The sequence below is a fragment of the Homalodisca vitripennis genome, chromosome 4 (assembly GCF_021130785.1).
Source record: "Homalodisca vitripennis isolate AUS2020 chromosome 4, UT_GWSS_2.1, whole genome shotgun sequence".
Lineage (NCBI taxonomy): Eukaryota > Metazoa > Arthropoda > Insecta > Hemiptera > Cicadellidae > Homalodisca > Homalodisca vitripennis.
In genome coordinates, this window is record NC_060210.1 from 203,798,923 (window position 1) to 203,826,221 (window position 27,299).

Genomic DNA, 27,299 nt, shown 5'->3' on the forward strand with positions numbered 1-27,299 from the left:
AACGGCACTGTTATCTTCAGGATCCACCCTACAACTGTCACATAGAAAATTAGACTTTTCACCTTTAGAAAATGAAAAATCTTTCTTCTCTTTCCCCGCACATGCAAAATGGAACCACTTAAGACACCTCCCCTCACACATAACTCCTCCAGAATGACTTGTAACATTTTTCGGACAAGCTCCACATAACGGATTCTTATTAGACGGCGCCATCTTAGGTCTACAGAAAAGGCTACAGAAAATGGAATATACATACTTATGAAAAGACCATAAACGAATCTGTAAAATCAAACAATAAATCTAAAATTTAAAATAACCTAATCTATAGCATTTTATTGATTATGGTTTGCTTCCACATCTCTAAGCTGTTTTCATGAAAAATAAAAAAAATCATGAAAAATAATCTTTAAAATGTAAATGAAAAATATTTTGAATCGAATGAAAACCCTTTAAAATCTTTTAATATGAAATTTCATATTCAAAGAGTTTTTGTTTGATTTAAAATAATTTTCATTTACATTTTAAAGATTTTCTTTCATTATTTATTTTTTTTTTTTTTCATGAAAACAACAAATGTAGAAGCAAACAACAATCAATAAAACAGCTATAAATTCGGTTATTATACATTTGAGATTTATTGTTTGATTTTACAGATTCGTTTATGGTCTTTTCAACAGTATTTACATTGATTTTCTGTTGCCTCCAAAAGTGAGCTAGAAATCCCATATTGCTATCTGCTTATATATATATATATAAGGTGTGTCCAAAAAAAAGTATCCGACCTTGACGTCTGGCATGAACTGACGTTACTTGGCCGCAACGGCAATCTGGTCCCTTCCACAAGCCACTACCTTATTCCAACGCTCCTCCCACTTCCGGAAACACTCCTTAAATTCATTTTGCGGAATGACTAACAGGTCCTTCGTCGCATTTTGTTTTATTTGTTCAACATCGTCAAATCTTTTTCCTTTCAAAGGAATTTTTAATTTCGGAAACGGATCCAGTCACGGCTTGTCCACAGTTCAGGTTGTTTCCTTCGCACTGCATCTCGTAGCCGCCTTAGGACCTCAAGATAATACTCTTTATTCACTGTCTGGCCTCTTGGAGCATATTCGTGGTGAACAACACTGTCCTGGTCAAAAAAAACTGTCAGCATTGTCTTGACATTGCTCGACTTTGTCTTGCTTTTTTCGGCCATTACTCTTTGCGAGTTTTCCACTGTGAAGATTGAGCCTTTGTTTCAGGGTCGTAGCCATAAACCCATGACTCATCACCTGTAATAACTTTTTTAAATAGCCCTGGGTCACTTTTAATCAAATCCAGATTGTCCTGTGTGATTTCAAGTCGACAGTTCTTTTGGTCTTCTGTCAGCAGCTGAGGAACAAATTTTGCCGAAACACAGTTCTAAATTCTTGGTGTAAAATGTTACAAACTGACGATTTTGGTATTCCTAAATCTTCTTCCAGCTCTCGGACAGTCAATCAACGGTTTTCATTAATTGCTGCACGAACACGTTCAACATTTTTAGTATTTCTGGCCGTTGAAGGCCTACCAGATCGGTCACCACTCTCCACTGATATGCGACCATTTTTAAACCGCCTAAACCACTCTTTTATTTGTGTATCGCCCATAGACACGTCACCATAAACTTTCTGTATCATAGTAATCGTCTCTGATGCTGAATGGCCAAGTTTTGGGCAAAATTTAATGCAAATGCGCTGCTCAACACATTCAGTCATATTGAAATGCGACGCACACACACGGCAGTACTGTACGGAACAGAGCGCTGTGACTCACTGATGACCGGATCGTATTCAATGCCTAATATGGGAAGGAGTAGGCTCGCCCCTCCCCTCCAATAACCGGTTTGAGCCGGTCAGTTACGCCGTGGCCGACTACTGATCGGCGGTCGGATACTTTTTGGACAGACCGAGTATATCTGCTGAAAATTTACTTTCAAGTGATAAGATTATTTTTTCTTCATCATATTCTGTAGCAGGTGTATCAAGGTGTACAACTTATCAACTAAAAAATATTTTGTTGTTCATCATTAACAACTAGCTCTTCAAAATTTGGTAAGTTTAACAAATCATGGTGAGGCAAGACTTGAACATCAACCATGTTAACAAAACAATGATTAAATAATTCACTTATAAGAAGTGGCTCACACAACTGTATCTTTATCAATTAATGAAATATTTTTATTTGTTTTGGGTTTTTCGAGTCCTGAATTAATTATCTTCCATGTAATTTTTATTCATTTTTTAAATTGTAAATTTTATTGTCATAATATTATTTTTTGTTGATATTGAAAGAGTTCCAAGCTCCATATTTTTTTCTTTCAAACTTTCAACTTTTTATTTTTATAAATATGTAATATGTTTATGAGCTCCTTCTTTTTTTGTTTGTTATCACCTGTTATCCAACAATTTTCATCTGTTTCTCTATGTAACATCCAAATTTCAGAAAAATGTTTATTAAAATAGTATATATGTATAGAATGAAAAATGTTATATTTATTTTATACATTAACCTCCTACATACATTTAAATTAATTTTACTACAATTTCTAATTTGTTTTTTTTTCTTTCTTGCTTGCAACATTTATTGTAAACATTAAAGATTTATAATATTTGAGCATCATGATTGTTGTGATTATTCTATCAAATTTCAATTTTTCATCTGCAATGTTTGGAATAAAATTATCAATCGCTGTAGCTAATGTAGCAGTTACTCTTGTTGGACAATCTTGAACGTAGTTTACTATCTGGTAGTACATCTATATCACAGTCCCCTGCTATTACTATATACTTAAACTTATTCTTTATTATATCTAGAAATTGTTCAAACTTATACAAGAACAACCTACCAAAACATTGTTGACGTGTTCTATATATGCAAGCAAATGCAAATTTTAAGTTTTCTGCTTTGAATTCTTGATGGAAGAGAGTAGATTTTTATTTAAAAGACATTTTTATTCTTCCACATTAAAAATTTAATGTGGAAGAATGAAAAATGTTGTTTGAATTAAAAGCTAATTTTAAATGTTTACTTTTAATTTCTGCTATACAACACTCAAATATTTTTCTCCGATAAGTAATTGAACACCAATGTTTCCTTAGCATTGAGTTTTTTCCAAGCAATCACAGCAACATCTCCACCAGTTGTGTGTGACCTACTAAAATAAGTACAAATAGAAAAATCATTAAACTTGAGGTATGACATGTAATTTCTAGTCATGTTTTGTGTGTGTGTGTGTGTGTGTGTATATATATCTTCATCTGTTTGTTATGTTACATACATACACATAACAAACAGATGAAGATATAAACTCTGTTTCAACGGTTCCTCTCCTCCCCCTATTTTGTAACCAAAGAATTTTAATGAAATTAATTTTTACCATCCAAAATTTTTTCCAGCCCCACAAGTGATAAACTTTGCTAATGCTAAATATTGTTCTATTTGTAATCTAATTTAAAAAATATTTATTAGCCTGTTATTGCAGCATCACTGCACGCTCATTCACTAGCCGCATCTCGTGTGGAGCAAGCACTGTCAGAGGTAGCATCGTCCATATCCTCGTTCACACCACGGCCCGGACCACAGCGTGCCTGGCTGCTACAACTCCAGGTCTGGTTACTGGTCGCTGAGATCTACCTGGCTCTAGACCAGGTGTCCGCAGCCGCAGCCAGCATACAGGAGGCCACCTCCATCTTCCCCCTCTCCCACCACATCATGTACACGGTCAGTACGCTATATGAGTTACTATATAAACAATACCATCACTACCTGGTATTAAAAATGTTAAGTTGAATGTCATGCATTATAAACAGCTCAGTTCGCCATCACTACCTGGTATTAAAAATGTTAAGTTGAATGTCATGCATTATAAACAGCTCAGTTCGCCATCACTACCTGATATTAAAAATGTTAAGTTGAATGTCATGCATTATAAACAGCTCAGTTCACCATCACTACCTGATATTAAAAATGTTAAGTTGAATGTCATGCATTATAAACAGGTCAGTTCGCCATCACTACCTGATATTAAAAATGATAATTTTAATGTCATGCATTATAAACAGCTCAGTTCGCCATCACTACCTGATATTAAAAATGTTAAGTTGAATGTCATGCATTATAAACAGCTCAGTTCGCCATCACTACCTGATATTAAAAATGTTAATTTTAATGTCATGCATTATAAACAGCTCAGTTCGCCATCACTACCTGATATTAAAAATGTTAAGTTTAATGTCATGCATTATAAACAGCTCAGTTCACCATCACTACCTGATATTAAAAATATTAAGTTGAATGTCATGCATTATAAACAGCTCAGTTCGCCATCACTACCTGATATTAAAAATATTAAGTTGAATGTCATGCATTATAAACAGCTCAGTTCGCCATCACTACCTGATATTAAAAATATTAAGTTGAATGTCATGCATTATAAACAGCTCAGTTTGCCATCACTACCTGATATTAAAAATGTTAAGTTGAATGTCATGCATTATAAACAGCTCAGTTCGCCATCACTACCTGATATTAAAAATATTAAGTTTAATGTCATGCATTATAAACAGCTCAGTTCGCCATCACTACCTGATATTAAAAATATTAAGTTGAATGTCATGCATTATAAACAGCTCAGTTCGCCATCACTACCTGATATTAAAAATATTAAGTTGAATGTCATGCATTATAAACAGCTCAGTTCGCCATCACTACCTGATATTAAAAATATTAAGTTGAATGTCATGCATTATAAACAGCTCAGTTCGCCATCACTACCTGATATTAAAAATATTAAGTTGAATGTCATGCATTATAAACAGCTCAGTTCGCCATCACTACCTGATATTAAAAATGTTAATTTTAATGTCATGCATTATAAACAGATCAGTTCGCCATCACTACCTGATATTAAAAATATTAAGTTGAATGTCATGCATTATAAACAGCTCAGTTCGCCATCACTACCTGATATTAAAAATGTTAATTTTAATGTCATGCATTATAAACAGCTCAGTTCGCCATCACTACCTGATATTAAAAATGTTAATTTTAATGTCATGCATTATAAACAGCTCAGTTCGCCATCACTACCTGATATTAAAAATGTTAAGTTGAATGTCATGCATTATAAACAGCTCAGTTCGCCATCACTACCTGATATTAAAAATGTTAAGTTGAATGTCATGCATTATAAACAGCTCAGTTCGCCATCACTACCTGATATTAAAAATGTTAAGTTGAATGTCATGCATTATAAACAGCTCAGTTCGCCATCACTGCCTGATATTAAAAACGTTAAGTTGAATGTGGTCCTGGAACGGGGGTCCTGGTTTCGATTATATATTACAATACTAGTAAATAGGGATATAATTTGTCTTATTGATATAACTATTCCAACAGACACGATAAAAGTTGTGTTTTAATGTATAGTAAAAGTTTTGAAATTTTCAAACAACTAGACATGACATTCGGAGATCAAATAAGCTGGGAAATCCGTTCTTACTTATAAATAGACTAATCCATATTACTTTGTTACTTTTCGTCCGTTTTAATTATTATTTTAGATGAGATTTGTGGGTGTACTCCCTCCAGAGGCACACTGACGGTGAGGAGTAGGGCATGAACGAAACGAATAAAATTTAAGATGGTATTTTGATAAAAACTTTATTCCCATACTATTCTAAGATCCTAAAAAAATACATACTCAATTATACTTTCATATATCTTGTATCAACATTGAATCATTATTGGATAACAAGCTTCCGAGTTATGAATGAATAGAAATTTCTCGTTACCATTGATATAAAAACTGGAAGTTATTGTTAGTAAACAGTTTTATATTTCGAAATTCAGAAATAAACAAGCTAAATTTTAATATTTTTCCTGTTAATGGAGTACACCCACAAACCTCATCTAAAAAAAAATATTAACACGGACGAAAAGTAACAAAGTAATATGGATTAGCCAAAGTGGAGTGAAGAAGTTACCAAGGACTCAACTGAGCCTTCGAACTACCAATGAGGCGGTCCAAATCTGTCTAACTCAGCGCAAATGTTAGATTACTACATCAACATCAATTGTAAATAGTGTAAATAAATATGATGTGATTTTTATAGTTTATTAGTGTTAAAAAAACTGGGTTTTGAGGTTAGTTTCTTAAACTGAAAAAGTAAGTGATATTTTAAATTCTGTTATTATTTATTTATGACATTTATGAACAATAAATAACCCAGAGGTAAATAATTAGACTTATTATTGCATTACTTGTTTTGTAACCCAAGATAATTTTATTACTGTTGAATTGATTGTATATTACATCCAGTGTTTAGTCTAAACAGTACAATAAGCATACATCCAAGGCACATTCTAAAAATATTGTGTTTCTGGATATTCATTTGTAGCAATAGAGCATGAAGAAAGAACAATATATATTTTTAGTAAAATAAGTTTTTACTTTAGGTGAGTCGATAATCCTGTACAGTTGGAAAGTCAATAACCAGGTTTCACCTTGTTTAAAGAAATATTAAACTTGTTGCAGAGGGGTTTGGTTCATGAGCACAAACACGAGTTTATGGAAGCGAAGCAGTGTTACCAAAATGCTGTTGCCATCAACCCGTCCCACATCAAGAGTCTACAACATTTAGTGAGTCAGTCTCAATTATTGTCCAGTTATCATTGTCAAGTTACAGTCTCATCTCTCTTTAACTGCCGTTCTTGTGTCTAGGGGCTGATGTACCATTACTTGGGAAGTCACAGACTGGCTGAGAAAACCTTGAGAGATGCTGCCAAGATAGACCCTCACGCCCCCACCACGTGGTGAGTTAATGTGTCCCAAGATCGGCAAACGGACCCAATCCAGCATCAAATCTTTTGTTCCACAACTATTTTCTTGTGTTGATGAGATTCAAACAGATTAAAACCATTATATATCCAAGGTGACTTGTGATTCAGTTGCATATCAACACTTCAAAGTTTCACCCCACTTCAGTGCCACAGAAAAATCATGTTTGCAGTCCTCCGTTACAGTTTCGGCTGGGGTTTTGTGACTGTTGGGCAGATTGCATATTGCAGATTGCAATAAAGTTTTTCAAAGTACAAAGACAGAATTCCTATTGTATGCTACACAATGCTAATTATTTTGAATTTGGTCTGTCAAAAATCAAGTTACAGTAGTAAGCATTATCACAACACATTAACCCTTTGACTGATATACAATGATACATCGTTGTGAGTGAATTTGCCAAAAAGTAATACACAACGATATATCGTTGCTGTAGTTTTGGCCAAAAATTGATATACAACGATATATTGTTGTTGCATGAAAAATTTACTGCAGTGTTATTTCTTTGCCAAATAAGTCTTAGTATATGTCATAGGAAATATATCTGCATCAAAATAAAAATAACAGATCATTCTGTCATATACTACATTTTGTCATCGAACTTTAACAAAATCGTAATTTGGAAGGCTGTGCCATCCGAGCTCGGTCCGTCTGCTTAACTCCGATTGTGTAATGCTTATTGTGTCACTATCAGGTCATTTGAGGTTATTAATGTCTTATGTTGCCGATAATGATATTTTTTTATCAAAATGAGTAAAAAGAGACAGAATTCTTTTGTGAGTGAGGACTTTTTGATTGGTGTTGCTAGAGATGTTGTCAATTTTCAATTTAGTGATAGTGATTCAGAAAATGCATCAAACAGAGACAGTAGTGAATCTGAATCCAGTGATTAAATTTTCGAAGATGACTCAGATGCAGACTCCGAGCACCTAGTACATCTCCATTTCAACCCAGAGGTAAAAGACCACTGATGTTATCTAGGCCTAGTGTATCTCGAGATATATGGGCATCAGAGTCAGACGAAGATGAGCCTCCACCTAGGCCTAGGCCTAGTGTCATTGAGCAACGAGTCAGTCAAAATGATCCAGCTGTTGGGACGAGGTGGAGGAAGGCAATGATCCACCTTACAATTATCAGTTCACGTTTGCTGAGTTGAGTGGGCCAAATCATTGTCCTCCACAAAATTCTAAACCAATGGAGTACTTCAACTACTATACGGACTGTTTTTGTAAATGAAATAAATCGATATGCAAGATCCTGTATTGCTAAAAATCAAGAGACTTTGTCTCCTTTTAGTCGCGTCAGGAAGTGGGTAGATGTAATGTAACCTTACTGGAAATGAAAGCATTTTTGTCAATTATTTTAAACATGGGAATGATGACCAAACTAAGTATAACCAACTGCTCGAACACTCACTTCACAGATGCTACCACCTTTTCTGCTAAGATTATGACATGTAACAGATTCCAAATCATTTCACATTGTAGATGTCAGCAAACTTATTCCACATATAAATCCCCGCTACGAGCCTTGTGGTAGATTTCAACCCATTATTGATCATGCAAATAGATTGTTCAAACTTTACTACTCCCCAACACAGGCTCTGTCTGTTGTTGAATCGTTGGTTGGCACGAAGAAGTGAGTCGGATTGACTCAGTACCTTCCAAAAAAGAAACACCATAAATGGAGAATCAAACTGTGGGTCCTTTGTGACTCGATAACACGTTATTGTGTAGCTTTCTATCGCCACAGAGGAGCACAAAGAACTCAGGAAAATGAAAGAGTTGTAGAGACTGGTTTATGGAGCTCAGTTGTCATGCAGATGTTGCGCATGGCAAACTGCTTGAACAAGGGTACTCTGTACAATCATAATACTTACATCACTGGCACTCTAAGGAAGGACAGTAAAGGCATTCCTAATCCACTATTGGGAAAATATGGTGTGGGTCAGAAAACCTATGTGAGGGGGCCTCTCCTGATAATGGCTCATAGAGAAAACAGTCCAATTCATCTCAGTTTATGATTTTGTCTACTGACTGTCAGAGACTTACTCAGTCAGAAGTGGACACGCATTGATAAGGGACCAAGACAAAAATTGCTCATCAGTACAATAAGGGTATGGCTGGTATCGACTCAACCGACCAGATGTTGTATGTGTGTTTGGACGAGTGCAGGACTATGAAGCATGCCAAAAAATTAATTTTTATTGTTTTTGGACGCATGTTGGTAAATGTGTCTGTGTTTTATGAGTTAAATACAACACAAGGCCGGCTGAAAAGGGCTGAGTTCATGAAAGACGTAATAAGAGATCTTTCTTCGGAATGGCTAGCTACTAAGCAAATTCTGCAAAATCTTCAGGGTGGTGGCGATGATCCATCAGTTGGTTTCGAAAGAAATTACCTGAGAAAAATAAAAAACTGTGTCGAAACTGTTCAAGGAAATAAGTGGATGTTTCATACAGTGTGTTCAAGGCAGTCTTGGTCTACATGCTACATGCCACGTCAAGTATGTTTGCCATTGAAGTTTCAGAAACATAAAAAACTGTGTCGAACCTGTTCAAGGAAATAAGTGGATGTTTCACACAGTGTGTTCAAGGCAGTCTTGGTCTACATGCTACATGCCACGTCAAGTATGTTTGCCATTGAAGTTTCAGAAACATAAAAAAGTGTGTCGAACCTGTTCAAGGAAATAAGTGGATGTTTCACACAGTGTGTTCAAGGCAGTCTTGGTCTACATGCTACATGCCACGTCAAGTATGTTTGCCATTGAAGTTTCAGAAACATAAAAAACTGTGTCGAACCTGTTCAAGGGAATAAGTGGATATTTCACACAGTGTGTTCAAGGCAGTCTTGGTCTACATGCTACATGCCACGTCAAGTATGTTTGCCATTGAAGTTTCAGAAACATAAAAAAGTGTGTCGAATCTGTTCAAGGAAATAAGTGGATGTTTCACACAGTGTGTTCAAGGCAGTCTTGGTCTACATGCTACATGCCACGTCAAGTATGTTTGCCATTGAAGTTTCAGAAACATAAAAAACTGTGTTGAACCTGTTCAAGGGAATAAGTGGATGTTTCACACAGTGTGTTCAAGGCAGTCTTGGTCTACATGCTACATGCCACGTCAAGTATGTTTGCCATTGAAGTTTCAGAAACATAAAAAAGTGTGTCGAACCTGTTCAAGGAAATAAGTGGATGTTTCACACAGTGTGTTCAAGGCAGTCTTGGTCTACATGCTACATGCCACGTCAAGTATGTTTGCCATTGAAGTTTCAGAAACATAAAAAACTGTGTCGAACCTATTCAAGGGAATAAGTGGATGTTTCACACAGTGTGTTCAAGGCAATCTTGGTCTACATGCTACATGCCACGTCAAGTATGTTTGCCATTGAAGTTTCAGAAACATAAAAAACTGTGTCGAACCTATTCAAGGGAATAAGTGGATGTTTCACACAGTGTGTTCAAGGCAGTCTTGGTCTACATGCTACATGCCACGTCAAGTATGTTTGCCATTGAAGTTTCAGAAACATAAAAAACTGTGTCGAACCTGTTCAAGGGAATAAGTGGATGTTTCACACAGTGTGTTCAAGGCAGTCATGGTCTACATGCTACATGCCACGTCAAGTATGTTTGCCATTGAAGTTTCAGAAACATAAAAAACTGTGTCGAACCTGTTCAAGGGAATAAGTGGATGTTTCACACAGTGTGTTCAAGGCAGTCTTGGTCTACATGCTACATGCCACGTCAAGTATGTTTGCCATTGAAGTTTCAGAAACATAAAAAACTGTGTCGAACCTATTCAAGGGAATAAGTGGATGTTTCACACAGTGTGTTCAAGGCAGTCTTGGTCTACATGCTACATGCCACGTCAAGTATGTTTGCCATTGAAGTTTCAGAAACATAAAAAAGTGTGTCGAACCTGTTCAAGGAAATAAGTGGATGTTTCACACAGTGTGTTCAAGGCAGTCTTGGTCTACATGCTACATGCCACGTCAAGTATGTTTGCCATTGAAGTTTCAGAAACATAAAAAACTGTGTCGAACCTGTTCAAGGAAATAAGTGGATGTTTCACACAGTGTGTTCAAGGCAGTCTTGGTCTACATGCTACATGCCACGTCAAGTATGTTTGCCATTGAAGTTTCAGAAACATAAAAAACTGTGTCGAACCTGTTCAAGGGAATAAGTGGATGTTTCACACAGTGTGTTCAAGGCAGTCTTGGTCTACATGCTACATGCCACGTCAAGTATGTTTGCCATTGAAGTTTCAGAAACATAAAAAACTGTGTCGAACCTGTTCAAGGGAATAAGTGGATGTTTCACACAGTGTGTTCAAGGCAGTCTTGGTCTACATGCTACATGCCACGTCAAGTATGTTTGCCATTGAAGTTTCAGAAACATAAAAAACTGTGTCGAACCTGTTCAAGGGAATAAGTGGATGTTTCACACAGTGTGTTCAAGGCAGTCTTGGTCTACATGCTACATGCCACGTCAAGTATGTTTGCCATTGAAGTTTCAGAAACATAAAAAACTGTGTCGAACCTGTTCAAGGGAATAAGTGGATGTTTCACACAGTGTGTTCAAGGCAGTCTTGGTCTACATGCTACATGCCACGTCAAGTATGTTTGCCATTGAAGTTTCAGAAACATAAAAAAACTGTGTCGAACCTGTTCAAGGGAATAAGTGGATGTTTCACACAGTGTGTTCAAGGCAGTCTTGGTCTACATGCTACATGCCACGTCAAGTATGTTTGCCATTGAAGTTTCAGAAACATAAAAAACTGTGTCGAACCTGTTCAAGGGAATAAGTGGATGTTTCACACAGTGTGTTCAAGGCAGTCTTGGTCTACATGCTACATGCCACGTCAAGTATGTTTGCCATTGAAGTTTCAGAAACATAAAAAACTGTGTCGAACCTGTTCAAGGGAATAAGTGGATGTTTCACACAGTGTGTTCAAGGCAGTCTTGGTCTACATGCTACATGCCACGTCAAGTATGTTTGCCATTGAAGTTTCAGAAACATAAAAAACTGTGTCGAACCTGTTCAAGGGAATAAGTGGATGTTTCACACAGTGTGTTCAAGGCAGTCTTGGTCTACATGCTACATGCCACGTCAAGTATGTTTGCCATTGAAGTTTCAGAAACATAAAAAACTGTGTCGAACCTGTTCAAGGGAATAAGTGGATGTTTCACACAGTGTGTTCAAGGCAGTCTTGGTCTACATGCTACATGCCACGTCAAGTATGTTTGCCATTGAAGTTTCAGAAACATAAAAAACTGTGTCGAACCTGTTCAAGGGAATAAGTGGATGTTTCACACAGTGTGTTCAAGGCAGTCTTGGTCTACATGCTACATGCCACGTCAAGTATGTTTGCCATTGAAGTTTCAGAAACATAAAAAAACTGTGTCGAACCTGTTCAAGGGAATAAGTGGATGTTTCACACAGTGTGTTCAAGGCAGTCTTGGTCTACATGCTACATGCCACGTCAAGTATGTTTGCCATTGAAGTTTCAGAAACATAAAAAACTGTGTCGAACCTGTTCAAGGGAATAAGTGGATGTTTCACACAGTGTGTTCAAGGCAGTCTTGGTCTACATGCTACATGCCACGTCAAGTATGTTTGCCATTGAAGTTTCAGAAACATAAAAAACTGTGTCGAACCTGTTCAAGGGAATAAGTGGATGTTTCACACAGTGTGTTCAAGGCAGTCTTGGTCTACATGCTACATGCCACGTCAAGTATGTTTGCCATTGAAGTTTCAGAAACATAAAAAACTGTGTCGAACCTGTTCAAGGGAATAAGTGGATGTTTCACACAGTGTGTTCAAGGCATGGTCTACATGCTACATGCCACGTCAAGTATGTTTCATTGAAGTTTCAGAAACTGTGTTGAACCTCAAGGGTAAGTGGATGTTTTTGTCTTGGTCTACATGCTACATGCCACGTCAAGTATGTTTGCCATTGAAGTTTCAGAAACATAAAAAACTGTGTCGAACCTGTTCAAGGGAATAAGTGGATGTTTCACACAGTGTGTTCAAGGCAGTCTTGGTCTACATGCTACATGCCACGTCAAGTATGTTTGCCATTGAAGTTTCAGAAACATAAAAAACTGTGTCGAACCTGTTCAAGGGAATAAGTGGATGTTTCACACAGTGTGTTCAAGGCAGTCTTGGTCTACATGCTACATGCCACGTCAAGTATGTTTGCCATTGAAGTTTCAGAAACATAAAAAACTGTGTCGAACCTGTTCAAGGGAATAAGTGGATGTTTCACACAGTGTGTTCAAGGCAGTCTTGGTCTACATGCTACATGCCACGTCAAGTATGTTTGCCATTGAAGTTTCAGAAACATAAAAAACTGTGTCGAACCTGTTCAAGGGAATAAGTGGATGTTTCACACAGTGTGTTCAAGGCAGTCTTGGTCTACATGCTACATGCCACGTCAAGTATGTTTGCCATTGAAGTTTCAGAAACATAAAAAACTGTGTCGAACCTGTTCAAGGGAATAAGTGGATGTTTCACACAGTGTGTTCAAGGCAGTCTTGGTCTACATGCTACATGCCACGTCAAGTATGTTTGCCATTGAAGTTTCAGAAACATAAAAAACTGTGTCGAACCTGTTCAAGGGAATAAGTGGATGTTTCACACAGTGTGTTCAAGGCAGTCTTGGTCTACATGCTACATGCCACGTCAAGTATGTTTGCCATTGAAGTTTCAGAAACATAAAAAACTGTGTCGAACCTGTTCAAGGGAATAAGTGGATGTTTCACACAGTGTGTTCAAGGCAGTCTTGGTCTACATGCTACATGCCACGTCAAGTATGTTTGCCATTGAAGTTTCAGAAACATAAAAAACTGTGTCGAACCTATTCAAGGGAATAAGTGGATGTTTCACACAGTGTGTTCAAGGCAGTCTTGGTCTACATGCTACATGCCACGTCAAGTATGTTTGCCATTGAAGTTTCAGAAACATAAAAAACTGTGTCGAACCTGTTCAAGGGAATAAGTGGATGTTTCACACAGTGTGTTCAAGGCAGTCTTGGTCTACATGCTACATGCCACGTCAAGTATGTTTGCCATTGAAGTTTCAGAAACATAAAAAACTGTGTCGAACCTGTTCAAGGGAATAAGTGGATGTTTCACACAGTGTGTTCAAGGCAGTCTTGGTCTACATGCTACATGCCACGTCAAGTATGTTTGCCATTGAAGTTTCAGAAACATAAAAAACTGTGTCGAACCTGTTCAAGGGAATAAGTGGATGTTTCACACAGTGTGTTCAAGGCAGTCTTGGTCTACATGCTACATGCCACGTCAAGTATGTTTGCCATTGAAGTTTCAGAAACATAAAAAACTGTGTCGAACCTGTTCAAGGGAATAAGTGGATGTTTCACACAGTGTGTTCAAGGCAGTCTTGGTCTACATGCTACATGCCACGTCAAGTATGTTTGCCATTGAAGTTTCAGAAACATAAAAAACTGTGTCGAACCTGTTCAAGGGAATAAGTGGATGTTTCACACAGTGTGTTCAAGGCAGTCTTGGTCTACATGCTACATGCCACGTCAAGTATGTTTGCCATTGAAGTTTCAGAAACATAAAAAACTGTGTCGAACCTGTTCAAGGGAATAAGTGGATGTTTCACACAGTGTGTTCAAGGCAGTCATGGTCTACATGCTACATGCCACGTCAAGTATGTTTGCCATTGAAGTTTCAGAAACATAAAAAAACTGTGTCGAACCTGTTCAAGGGAATAAGTGGATGTTTCACACAGTGTGTTCAAGGCAGTCTTGGTCTACATGCTACATGCCACGTCAAGTATGTTTGCCATTGAAGTTTCAGAAACATAAAAAACTGTGTCGAACCTGTTCAAGGGAATAAGTGGATGTTTCACACAGTGTGTTCAAGGCAGTCTTGGTCTACATGCTACATGCCACGTCAAGTATGTTTGCCATTGAAGTTTCAGAAACATAAAAAACTGTGTCGAACCTGTTCAAGGGAATAAGTGGATGTTTCACACAGTGTGTTCAAGGCAGTCTTGGTCTACATGCTACATGCCACGTCAAGTATGTTTGCCATTGAAGTTTCAGAAACATAAAAAACTGTGTCGAACCTGTTCAAGGGAATAAGTGGATGTTTCACACAGTGTGTTCAAGGCAGTCTTGGTCTACATGCTACATGCCACGTCAAGTATGTTTGCCATTGAAGTTTCAGAAACATAAAAAAACTGTGTCGAACCTGTTCAAGGGAATAAGTGGATGTTTCACACAGTGTGTTCAAGGCAGTCTTGGTCTACATGCTACATGCCACGTCAAGTATGTTTGCCATTGAAGTTTCAGAAACATAAAAAACTGTGTCGAACCTGTTCAAGGGAATAAGTGGATGTTTCACACAGTGTGTTCAAGGCAGTCTTGGTCTACATGCTACATGCCACGTCAAGTATGTTTGCCATTGAAGTTTCAGAAACATAAAAAACTGTGTCGAACCTGTTCAAGGGAATAAGTGGATGTTTCACACAGTGTGTTCAAGGCAGTCTTGGTCTACATGCTACATGCCACGTCAAGTATGTTTGCCATTGAAGTTTCAGAAACATAAAAAACTGTGTCGAACCTGTTCAAGGGAATAAGTGGATGTTTCACACAGTGTGTTCAAGGCAGTCATGGTCTACATGCTACATGCCACGTCAAGTATGTTTGCCATTGAAGTTTCAGAAACATAAAAAACTGTGTCGAACCTATTCAAGGGAATAAGTGGATGTTTCACACAGTGTGTTCAAGGCAGTCTTGGTCTACATGCTACATGCCACGTCAAGTATGTTTGCCATTGAAGTTTCAGAAACATAAAAAACTGTGTCGAACCTGTTCAAGGGAATAAGTGGATGTTTCACACAGTGTGTTCAAGGCAGTCTTGGTCTACATGCTACATGCCACGTCAAGTATGTTTGCCATTGAAGTTTCAGAAACATAAAAAACTGTGTCGAACCTGTTCAAGGGAATAAGTGGATGTTTCACACAGTGTGTTCAAGGCAGTCTTGGTCTACATGCTACATGCCACGTCAAGTATGTTTGCCATTGAAGTTTCAGAAACATAAAAAACTGTGTCGAACCTGTTCAAGGGAATAAGTGGATGTTTCACACAGTGTGTTCAAGGCAGTCTTGGTCTACATGCTACATGCCACGTCAAGTATGTTTGCCATTGAAGTTTCAGAAACATAAAAAACTGTGTCGAACCTGTTCAAGGGAATAAGTGGATGTTTCACACAGTGTGTTCAAGGCAGTCTTGGTCTACATGCTACATGCCACGTCATGTATGTTTGCCATTGAAGTTTCAGAAACATAAAAAACTGTGTCGAACCTATTCAAGGGAATAAGTGGATGTTTCACACAGTGTGTTCAAGGCAGTCTTGGTCTACATGCTACATGCCACGTCAAGTATGTTTGCCATTGAAGTTTCAGAAACATAAAAAAACTGTGTTGAACCTATTCAAGGGAATAAGTGGATGTTTCACACAGTGTGTTCAAGGCAGTCTTGGTCTACATGCTACATGCCACGTCAAGTATGTTTGCCATTGAAGTTTCAGAAACATAAAAAACTGTGTCGAACCTGTTCAAGGGAATAAGTGGATGTTTCACACAGTGTGTTCAAGGCAGTCTTGGTCTACATGCTACATGCCACGTCAAGTATGTTTGCCATTGAAGTTTCAGAAACATAAAAAACTGTGTCGAACCTGTTCAAGGGAATAAGTGGATGTTTCACACAGTGTGTTCAAGGCAGTCTTGGTCTACATGCTACATGCCACGTCAAGTATGTTTGCCATTGAAGTTTCAGAAACATAAAAAACTGTGTTGAACCTATTCAAGGGAATAAGTGGATGTTTCACACAGTGTGTTCAAGGCAGTCTTGGTCTACATGCTACATGCCACGTCAAGTATGTTTGCCATTGAAGTTTCAGAAACATAAAAAAACTGTGTCGAACCTGTTCAAGGGAATAAGTGGATGTTTCACACAGTGTGTTCAAGGCAGTCTTGGTCTACATGCTACATGCCACGTCAAGTATGTTTGCCATTGAAGTTTCAGAAACATAAAAAACTGTGTCGAACCTGTTCAAGGGAATAAGTGGATGTTTCACACAGTGTGTTCAAGGCAGTCTTGGTCTACATGCTACATGCCACGTCAAGTATGTTTGCCATTGAAGTTTCAGAAACATAAAAAACTGTGTCGAACCTGTTCAAGGGAATAAGTGGATGTTTCACACAGTGTGTTCAAGGCAGTCTTGGTCTACATGCTACATGCCACGTCAAGTATGTTTGCCATTGAAGTTTCAGAAACATAAAAAACTGTGTCGAACCTATTCAAGGGAATAAGTGGATGTTTCACACAGTGTGTTCAATGGGCTACAATCAAGTATGTTTGCCATTGAAGTTTCAGTTCACATGTTTCACACAGTGTGTTCAAGGCAGTCTTGGTCTACATGCTACATGCCACGTCAAGTATGTTTGCCATTGAAGTTTCAGAAACATAAAAAACTGTGTCGAACCTGTTCAAGGGAATAAGTGGATGTTTCACACAGTGTGTTCAAGGCAGTCTTGGTCTACATGCTACATGCCACGTCAAGTATGTTTGCCATTGAAGTTTCAGAAACATAAAAAACTGTGTCGAACCTATTCAAGGGAATAAGTGGATGTTTCACACAGTGTGTTCAAGGCAGTCTTGGTCTACATGCTACATGCCACGTCAAGTATGTTTGCCATTGAAGTTTCAGAAACATAAAAAACTGTGTCGAACCTGTTCAAGGGAATAAGTGGATGTTTCACACAGTGTGTTCAAGGCAGTCTTGGTCTACATGCTACATGCCACGTCAAGTATGTTTGCCATTGAAGTTTCAGAAACATAAAAAACTGTGTCGAACCTGTTCAAGGGAATAAGTGGATGTTTCACACAGTGTGTTCAAGGCAGTCTTGGTCTACATGCTACATGCCACGTCAAGTATGTTTGCCATTGAAGTTTCAGAAACATAAAAAACTGTGTCGAACCTGTTCAAGGGAATAAGTGGATGTTTCACACAGTGTGTTCAAGGCAGTCTTGGTCTACATGCTACATGCCACGTCAAGTATGTTTGCCATTGAAGTTTCAGAAACATAAAAAACTGTGTCGAACCTGTTCAAGGGAATAAGTGGATGTTTCACACAGTGTGTTCAAGGCAGTCTTGGTCTACATGCTACATGCCACGTCAAGTATGTTTGCCATTGAAGTTTCAGAAACATAAAAAACTGTGTCGAACCTGTTCAAGGGAATAAGTGGATGTTTCACACAGTGTGTTCAAGGCAGTCTTGGTCTACATGCTACATGCCACGTCAAGTATGTTTGCCATTGAAGTTTCAGAAACATAAAAAACTGTGTCGAACCTGTTCAAGGGAATAAGTGGATGTTTCACACAGTGTGTTCAAGGCAGTCTTGGTCTACATGCTACATGCCACGTCAAGTATGTTTGCCATTGAAGTTTCAGAAACATAAAAAACTGTGTCGAACCTGTTCAAGGGAATAAGTGGATGTTTCACACAGTGTGTTCAAGGCAGTCTTGGTCTACATGCTACATGCCACGTCAAGTATGTTTGCCATTGAAGTTTCAGAAACATAAAAAACTGTGTCGAACCTGTTCAAGGGAATAAGTGGATGTTTCACACAGTGTGTTCAAGGCAGTCTTGGTCTACATGCTACATGCCACGTCAAGTATGTTTGCCATTGAAGTTTCAGAAACATAAAAAACTGTGTCGAACCTGTTCAAGGGAATAAGTGGATGTTTCACACAGTGTGTTCAAGGCAGTCTTGGTCTACATGCTACATGCCACGTCAAGTATGTTTGCCATTGAAGTTTCAGAAACATAAAAAACTGTGTCGAACCTGTTCAAGGGAATAAGTGGATGTTTCACACAGTGTGTTCAAGGCAGTCTTGGTCTACATGCTACATGCCACGTCAAGTATGTTTGCCATTGAAGTTTCAGAAACATAAAAAACTGTGTCGAACCTATTCAAGGGAATAAGTGGATGTTTCACACAGTGTGTTCAAGGCAGTCTTGGTCTACATGCTACATGCCACGTCAAGTATGTTTGCCATTGAAGTTTCAGAAACATAAAAAACTGTGTCGAACCTGTTCAAGGGAATAAGTGGATGTTTCACACAGTGTGTTCAAGGCAGTCTTGGTCTACATGCTACATGCCACGTCAAGTATGTTTGCCATTGAAGTTTCAGAAACATAAAAAACTGTGTCGAACCTGTTCAAGGGAATAAGTGGATGTTTCACACAGTGTGTTCAAGGCAGTCTTGGTCTACATGCTACATGCCACGTCAAGTATGTTTGCCATTGAAGTTTCAGAAACATAAAAAACTGTGTCGAACCTATTCAAGGGAATAAGTGGATGTTTCACACAGTGTGTTCAAGGCAGTCTTGGTCTACATGCTACATGCCACGTCAAGTATGTTTGCCATTGAAGTTTCAGAAACATAAAAAACTGTGTCGAACCTGTTCAAGGGAATAAGTGGATGTTTCACACAGTGTGTTCAAGGCAGTCTTGGTCTACATGCTACATGCCACGTCAAGTATGTTTGCCATTGAAGTTTCAGAAACATAAAAAACTGTGTCGAACCTGTTCAAGGGAATAAGTGGATGTTTCACACAGTGTGTTCAAGGCAGTCTTGGTCTACATGCTACATGCCACGTCAAGTATGTTTGCCATTGAAGTTTCAGAAACATAAAAAACTGTGTCGAACCTGTTCAAGGGAATAAGTGGATGTTTCACACAGTGTGTTCAAGGCAGTCTTGGTCTACATGCTACATGCCACGTCAAGTATGTTTGCCATTGAAGTTTCAGAAACATAAAAAACTGTGTCGAACCTATTCAAGGGAATAAGTGGATGTTTCACACAGTGTGTTCAAGGCAGTCTTGGTCTACATGCTACATGCCACGTCAAGTATGTTTGCCATTGAAGTTTCAGAAACATAAAAAACTGTGTCGAACCTATTCAAGGGAATAAGTGGATGTTTCACACAGTGTGTTCAAGGCAGTCTTGGTCTACATGCTACATGCCACGTCAAGTATGTTTGCCATTGAAGTTTCAGAAACATAAAAAACTGTGTCGAACCTGTTCAAGGGAATAAGTGGATGTTTCACACAGTGTGTTCAAGGCAGTCTTGGTCTACATGCTACATGCCACGTCAAGTATGTTTGCCATTGAAGTTTCAGAAACATAAAAAACTGTGTCGAACCTGTTCAAGGGAATAAGTGGATGTTTCACACAGTGTGTTCAAGGCAGTCTTGGTCTACATGCTACATGCCACGTCAAGTATGTTTGCCATTGAAGTTTCAGAAACATAAAAAACTGTGTCGAACCTGTTCAAGGGAATAAGTGGATGTTTCACACAGTGTGTTCAAGGCAGTCTTGGTCTACATGCTACATGCCACGTCAAGTATGTTTGCCATTGAAGTTTCAGAAACATAAAAAACTGTGTCGAACCTGTTCAAGGGAATAAGTGGATGTTTCACACAGTGTGTTCAAGGCAGTCTTGGTCTACATGCTACATGCCACGTCAAGTATGTTTGCCATTGAAGTTTCAGAAACATAAAAAACTGTGTCGAACCTGTTCAAGGGAATAAGTGGATGTTTCACACAGTGTGTTCAAGGCAGTCTTGGTCTACATGCTACATGCCACGTCAAGTATGTTTGCCATTGAAGTTTCAGAAACATAAAAAACTGTGTCGAACCTGTTCAAGGGAATAAGTGGATGTTTCACACAGTGTGTTCAAGGCAGTCTTGGTCTACATGCTACATGCCACGTCAAGTATGTTTGCCATTGAAGTTTCAGAAACATAAAAAACTGTGTCGAACCTGTTCAAGGGAATAAGTGGATGTTTCACACAGTGTGTTCAAGGCAGTCTTGGTCTACATGCTACATGCCACGTCAAGTATGTTTGCCATTGAAGTTTCAGAAACATAAAAAACTGTGTCGAACCTGTTCAAGGGAATAAGTGGATGTTTCACACAGTGTGTTCAAGGCAGTCATGGTCTACATGCTACATGCCACGTCATGTATGTTTGCCATTGAAGTTTCAGAAACATAAAAAACTGTGTTGAACCTATTCAAGGGAATAAGTGGATGTTTCACACAGTGTGTTCAAGGCAGTCTTGGTCTACATGCTACATGCCACGTCAAGTATGTTTGCCATTGAAGTTTCAGAAACATAAAAAACTGTGTCGAACCTATTCAAGGGAATAAGTGGATGTTTCACACAGTGTGTTCAAGGCAGTCTTGGTCTACATGCTACATGCCACGTCAAGTATGTTTGCCATTGAAGTTTCAGAAACATAAAAAACTGTGTCGAACCTGTTCAAGGGAATAAGTGGATGTTTCACACAGTGTGTTCAAGGCAGTCTTGGTCTACATGCTACATGCCACGTCAAGTATGTTTGCCATTGAAGTTTCAGAAACATAAAAAACTGTGTCGAACCTGTTCAAGGGAATAAGTGGATGTTTCACACAGTGTGTTCAAGGCAGTCTTGGTCTACATGCTACATGCCACGTCAAGTATGTTTGCCATTGAAGTTTCAGAAACATAAAAAACTGTGTCGAACCTGTTCAAGGGAATAAGTGGATGTTTCACACAGTGTGTTCAAGGCAGTCTTGGTCTACATGCTACATGCCACGTCAAGTATGTTTGCCATTGAAGTTTCAGAAACATAAAAAAAGTGTGTCGAACCTGTTCAAGGGAATAAGTGGATGTTTCACACAGTGTGTTCAAGGCAGTCATGGTCTACATGCTACATGCCACGTCATGTATGTTTGCCATTGAAGTTTCAGAAACATAAAAAACTGTGTTGAACCTATTCAAGGGAATTAGTGGATGTTTCACACAGTGTGTTCAAGGCAGTCTTGGTCTACATGCTACATGCCACGTCAAGTATGTTTGCCATTGAAGTTTCAGAAACATAAAAAAGTGTGTATATAGTGTAAAGTAGTCAGTTTTTTAAAACAGAGATTACACAGAAACTTAACACAAATAGAACATTGAATGTGAGTAAATTTCTGAATCTCTAAAAGTTTGCATCTCATTCATGTAACTAAATTTGTATTATTGTTCTAATAAGTAAGTAGAGTATTTTTTATTTTATACACTTCAAATTTTTTGAATTTATTACAAATAATATGTAGTTTTAGGATAAATCACTGCCAATACAAAGTTTAAAAAAATACTTTTAGTTTATTCATGAGAAAATACAAAATTTTTATTTTACAAAATGCATTTTTTGCGAATAACTTTTTAGGCCATTTTGTATTTTTCCCTAATAGGGCATTTAACCCTCCTGATGACCGACAGCTCGTTCATCAATACCGCTTGTGAACTGATAAAGATGGCACAGCCGTCGGTCAACTATCCGCTATTATTACGCAAAAATTGTTTAAGTTATAAAGATATACCTTGCACCAGTCAAATCCTCTACTCATAAATACTAATTCCTTTTATATAGTTTATATTCGTAATATTACTGGTTGTCAGCTGATATCGATCTGAATGCTGCACGGCCTTGACGTTCTTTGTTGCTACTGTTGCTAGGTTATTATGTAGGCTAGTTGTTTATAATTAATTGTTATATTATGAAATGGGCGATCCTCATTGTTCAAATTATATTGTGAACTATTGGTTGATGAAAATATTAGTTCTGCTGATGAAAGTGACATATCGGCAAATTAAGTGCATGATGATATTTCTTTGTCAGAATTCTTGTCAGGTAGTCTGGATGAGTGTAAACCGGTGGAATGTGAGTTGGGTTGTGAAAATTGATAGTGACAGTGAAAACAATCATTATCTGATATTCCTCTTGCCCAAAGAATTCATCAAACACCAATATGGATACATGTACTACCAAAAAAAGTAGTAGATACTTTAGATTTTTATCTAAAAACTTTGTGTTGTAAACAAGTGTATATATGCTATAATTTTTGTTGACTTCAAAAATGTGTATATTTTTTACATTTGCAGTATCTTACTATCTCAAGTCATGTGAAAGTTACATGGAGTGAAACTGAGAAAACAAAAAGTTTACAGTACACATTTTTCAATTCCTGTACAAATAAAAAAAACAATGCTATAGTAAATACATATTTGTATTATTTCACATTTTTTCTGGTTTCTAACAAAACAAATTGATATCTAACACTTATTAATTAGCATTTAGCACACATTTTTAAAAAGTATCCAAAAAATATAAAGCGCAAAGACAAAAACCAGTGTATCATGCTGGGAGTTTCTTAACATCAGTCGGAGGGTTGCAGATCTAAAGAACAAGACTAATTTCAAGTTTCTATGTTATTATTTAATAAAATACTACAAAAACACTTACTGTATTTGAGCCCATCGATCACAATACAAAATTTGTAAAGCAATCATCATAAATATGTGTAACTCTATAGAGTTACCAGTAAATTATATTAATGTGTAAATTGTTTTATCCAAACAATCGTTGTACCTAATAAAAGAAAACTAAATAATCGTCTAAAACAGACAATGTCAACATAAGAATAGACATGTCAACACACAGTGAGAGGTGCCCGATTTTATGTTCCATAAACTATCACGCTATAAAACTCATTTAGTATTAAATAGCGCTTGTGTAATTGTTTAAAATGCAAAGGTTCGTCTGGTTCTTTATATGATCAGGAACTTTGTTCAAGATTTTACACCAACTTGAGATGGTAGGCTCTTGTAAGATTTTAGTCTATGTTGGGCAACTCTGAAATTTTCCCGGCCTCTAGTATTGTAGTTATGAACGTCCTACCCTGCGTCAGCACACACTTCGAACGGCTATATATTATCGTCTCAAATATGTATAAGCAGGGCAGTGACAAAAACTCAAGTTCCCTAAATGTATTCCTAAATGCACGAGTCCCAATTTTCATTTTCAGGATCGCTCTGACCGCTCTTTCTGTAGTCTGAAAAGTCTCAGAAAAGCTGCATTCCCACAACTGCCCCATAATGTAATACCGTAGGACAGATAAGGAAATACAACCTCATAGTAAGGCATCCTCAAGATCTGCCTCAAGATTGAACAAAATTTTGACAGGTATCTCTGAGCATAAATGCCTGATGAGACCTTTTTATATACATTGTTCACATGTACATTCCGTTTCAAATCTCAAATTACCAAGGAATTTAGTGCTATATGCTTCATTGATCTTCTTCGCCCAAAACCACTGTTGGTCTGTGACCGTTTACAGGTGTTCAGTTACAAAAAAATATATAATTGGTTTTAGAATTAATTGTTAGTATTTAGATTGTGCATGTTAATATATTGTATGTACACAACTTTCAGTACTTCAAAAGTTTGTATTTCAAGATTTGATATGTTATTCAATTTAAAACAAATAGTTGTGTCATCAGCATATTGTATGATGTTCCCAGAATCAACTGATGATGCAACATTGTTCACATATAACAAGAAATGTACAGGTCCCAGGATTAATCCTTGGGGAACACCTTATCTTATTTTCAAAGCTTTAGGCAATGTACCGCAGATGTGAATTTGTTGAGTCCTATTACTTAGGTATGACTGAACCCAGTTTAATGGGACTCCTCGGATACCATAGCCACGTAATCGATCTAGAAGGATCAAGTGATCTACGCAGTCAAAGGCTTTGGATAAGTCTATAAAGACGCTAAGTGTTGAATTTCATTCTTCGAGGCCTTTAAGTTGAAATTTAGGGATCACCTAATTATGTAAAAAATCACATCAATTTTGGAGATTTAATAACTTATCATCTATCAGTCAAAGGGTTAAAAGAAATGCTCATGGATTACCAAAGTTATCCTAGTTTAGAGACACAAATTATTATTTCTCTCTGAAACCAACAAACAATTATAAGTCATAAAAAGTGTATAATGTAAAATATATAATACAAATTGTATTGTAGAAACCATTATTAGCAATAAAACACCATGCCATCTGAAAAACTAATCTTATTTTAACATATTAACAATCCTTTGAACATAACTAATGAGTTCAAAATATATTATACCTCCATTGCAGGTGGCCAGAGACTTGTTCCATGATGGAATCAGCCAGACCTTAGCATCAGTGGCCCTGACTCCAGCCACTAAAGAAAGGATGGTGTCAGAGGCTTTCCAACAAAATCTCTTTACTTCAGAGTTGAGATTTTCTTTTTATCAAAACCATTTAGATTTTCTGTGAGATTTTGTCAGCCCTCTCCTTCCCTACTCTAGCATTCCTGTTATATTGAAGTGGATGATTGTGGAGCCAGCTATTTTCTTATATTGTGCTTGTGGCAGGTACAATCTCGGCAAGGTGCTGGAAGCTCTGGGAGACTGCCAGCGAGCTAGTGACTGTATGGCTACTGCACTGCAAGTTGATGCCGTAAGCCCTCTCCTTCCCTACTCTAGCATTCCTATTACCTTTGAATAGTCCACACTAAATATAAATAGTGTTAGATTCTAAAATAAGTAAAATGTGTTATTGGTCATTTCGCTCATCTGAAATAAAAAATAAATGTTCATCCTACTTAACAAATTTGTAAATTTACTATATGCAGAAAGAATTAATAATGAAGACCTCAACTAATATTGATCTTTAACACAGCGAGGATCATTAGATTGTGCAAGCATGAATCTGAAAGAGCAAATTAATCATATTACTGTGTAACATTATAACCTACAGTAACTATTGTATATACAAATTGTGTATACAATATCTTGTATTTTTCTAACTATCTCTTTGATTTTAATCTTCAAATATTATTAAATTTAATTCCACTTTAATAAAATAATAAATTGTGTTTAGAAGTCTACAAAAATACTTAAATGCCTAAGTGAGGCTTGTTGGTTGGCCAACTCAAATCCTCCATGCACACACTCTGATTTGATTACCAAACAATATACCAACATGATCCATTGGAATAATCTGCAAGTGTTTGAGTAAATGCCTAAGTGAGGCTTGTTGGTTGGCCAACTCAAATCCTCCATGCACACACTCTGATTTGATTACCAAACAATATACCAACATGATCCATTGGAATAATCTGCAAGTGTTTGAGTAAATGCCTAAGTGAGGCTTGTTGGTTGGCCAACTCAAATCCTCCATGCACACACTCTGATTTGATTACCAAACAATATACCAACATGATCCATTGGAATAATCTGCAAGTGTTTGAGTAAATGCCTAAGTGAGGCTTGTTGGTTGGCCACCTCAAATCCTCCATGCACACACTCTGATTTGATTACCAAACAATATACCAACATGATTCATTGGAATAATCTGCAAGTGTTTGAGTAAATGCCTAAGTGAGGCTTGTTGGTTGGCCAACTCAAATCCTCCATGCACACACTCTGATTTGATTACCAAACAATATACCAACATGATTCATTGGAATAATCTGCAAGTGTTTGAGTAAATGCCTAAGTGAGGCTTGTTGGTTGGCCAACCTCAAATCCTCCATGCACACACTCTGATTTGATTACCAAACAATATACCAACATGATTCATTGGAATAATCTGCAAGTGTTTGAGTAAATGCCTAAGTGAGGCTTGTTGGTTGGCCAACTCAAATCCTCCATGCACACACTCTGATTTGATTACCAAACAATATACCAACATGATTCATTGGAATAATCTGCAAGTGTTTGAGTAAATGCCTAAGTGAGGCTTGTTGGTTGGCCAACTCAAATCCTCCATGCACACACTCTGATTTGATTACCAAACAATATACCAACATGATTCATTGGAATAATCTGCAAGTGTTTGAGTAAATGCCTAAGTGAGGCTTGTTGGTTGTCCACCTCAAATCCTCCATGCACACACTCTGATTTGATTACCAAACAATATACCAACATGATCCATTGGAATAATCTGCAAGTATTTGAGTAAATGCCTAAGTGAGGATTGTTGGTTGGCCAACTCAAATCCTCCATGCACACACTCTGATTTGATTACCAAACAATATACCAACATGATCCATTGGAATAATCTCCAAGTGTTTGAGTAAATGCCTAAACCGAGGATTGTTCTATGTTATATGTTATTTTAATTATATCATATTTAAAATAAACATTCTTGTAGCAAATGTCGGAAACTTGGACAATGATTAAATACAATGGTTTATTAATAAAGCTAATATTTTGTAGTATTGTCTGTTCAAATGTAGCTGAATATGTACTCAAATAATTATTTATATAATAATACTTAATGTGAATTTAACTTAATTAATCAACCGTTATAATTGGAAGAAGATAAAGATCCTTGATCTCGATGCTGTACTTATGTTCAGGCCAATTGAGAGAAAAAAGTTCCAAGACGACTTTCTTAGTCCAGTCGATAGACCTAGACACCACGTTTTAAAGTGGGAAAAGAAATAGTTTTATAAAAACTCATTTCAGCATCTCACTGCAAG

At 37.3% G+C, this 27,299-nt stretch overlaps 1 protein-coding gene across 1 annotated transcript in view; it reads left to right on the forward strand.

The window, feature by feature from the left end:
* The window catches only part of LOC124361379 (tetratricopeptide repeat protein 7B-like), a 75,351-nt gene extending 49,780 nt beyond the window's left edge, over positions 1-25,571 (forward strand). Inside the window, exons 7-10 of the mRNA XM_046815427.1 lie at positions 3,506-3,744; positions 6,560-6,664; positions 6,746-6,837; positions 25,186-25,571. Of these exons, the coding sequence (XP_046671383.1) occupies positions 3,506-3,744; positions 6,560-6,664; positions 6,746-6,837; positions 25,186-25,318 (569 nt within the window). The 3' untranslated portion in view covers positions 25,319-25,571. The remainder of the gene's footprint in view (positions 1-3,505; positions 3,745-6,559; positions 6,665-6,745; positions 6,838-25,185) is intronic.
* Positions 25,572-27,299: the final 1,728 nt, after the last annotated feature.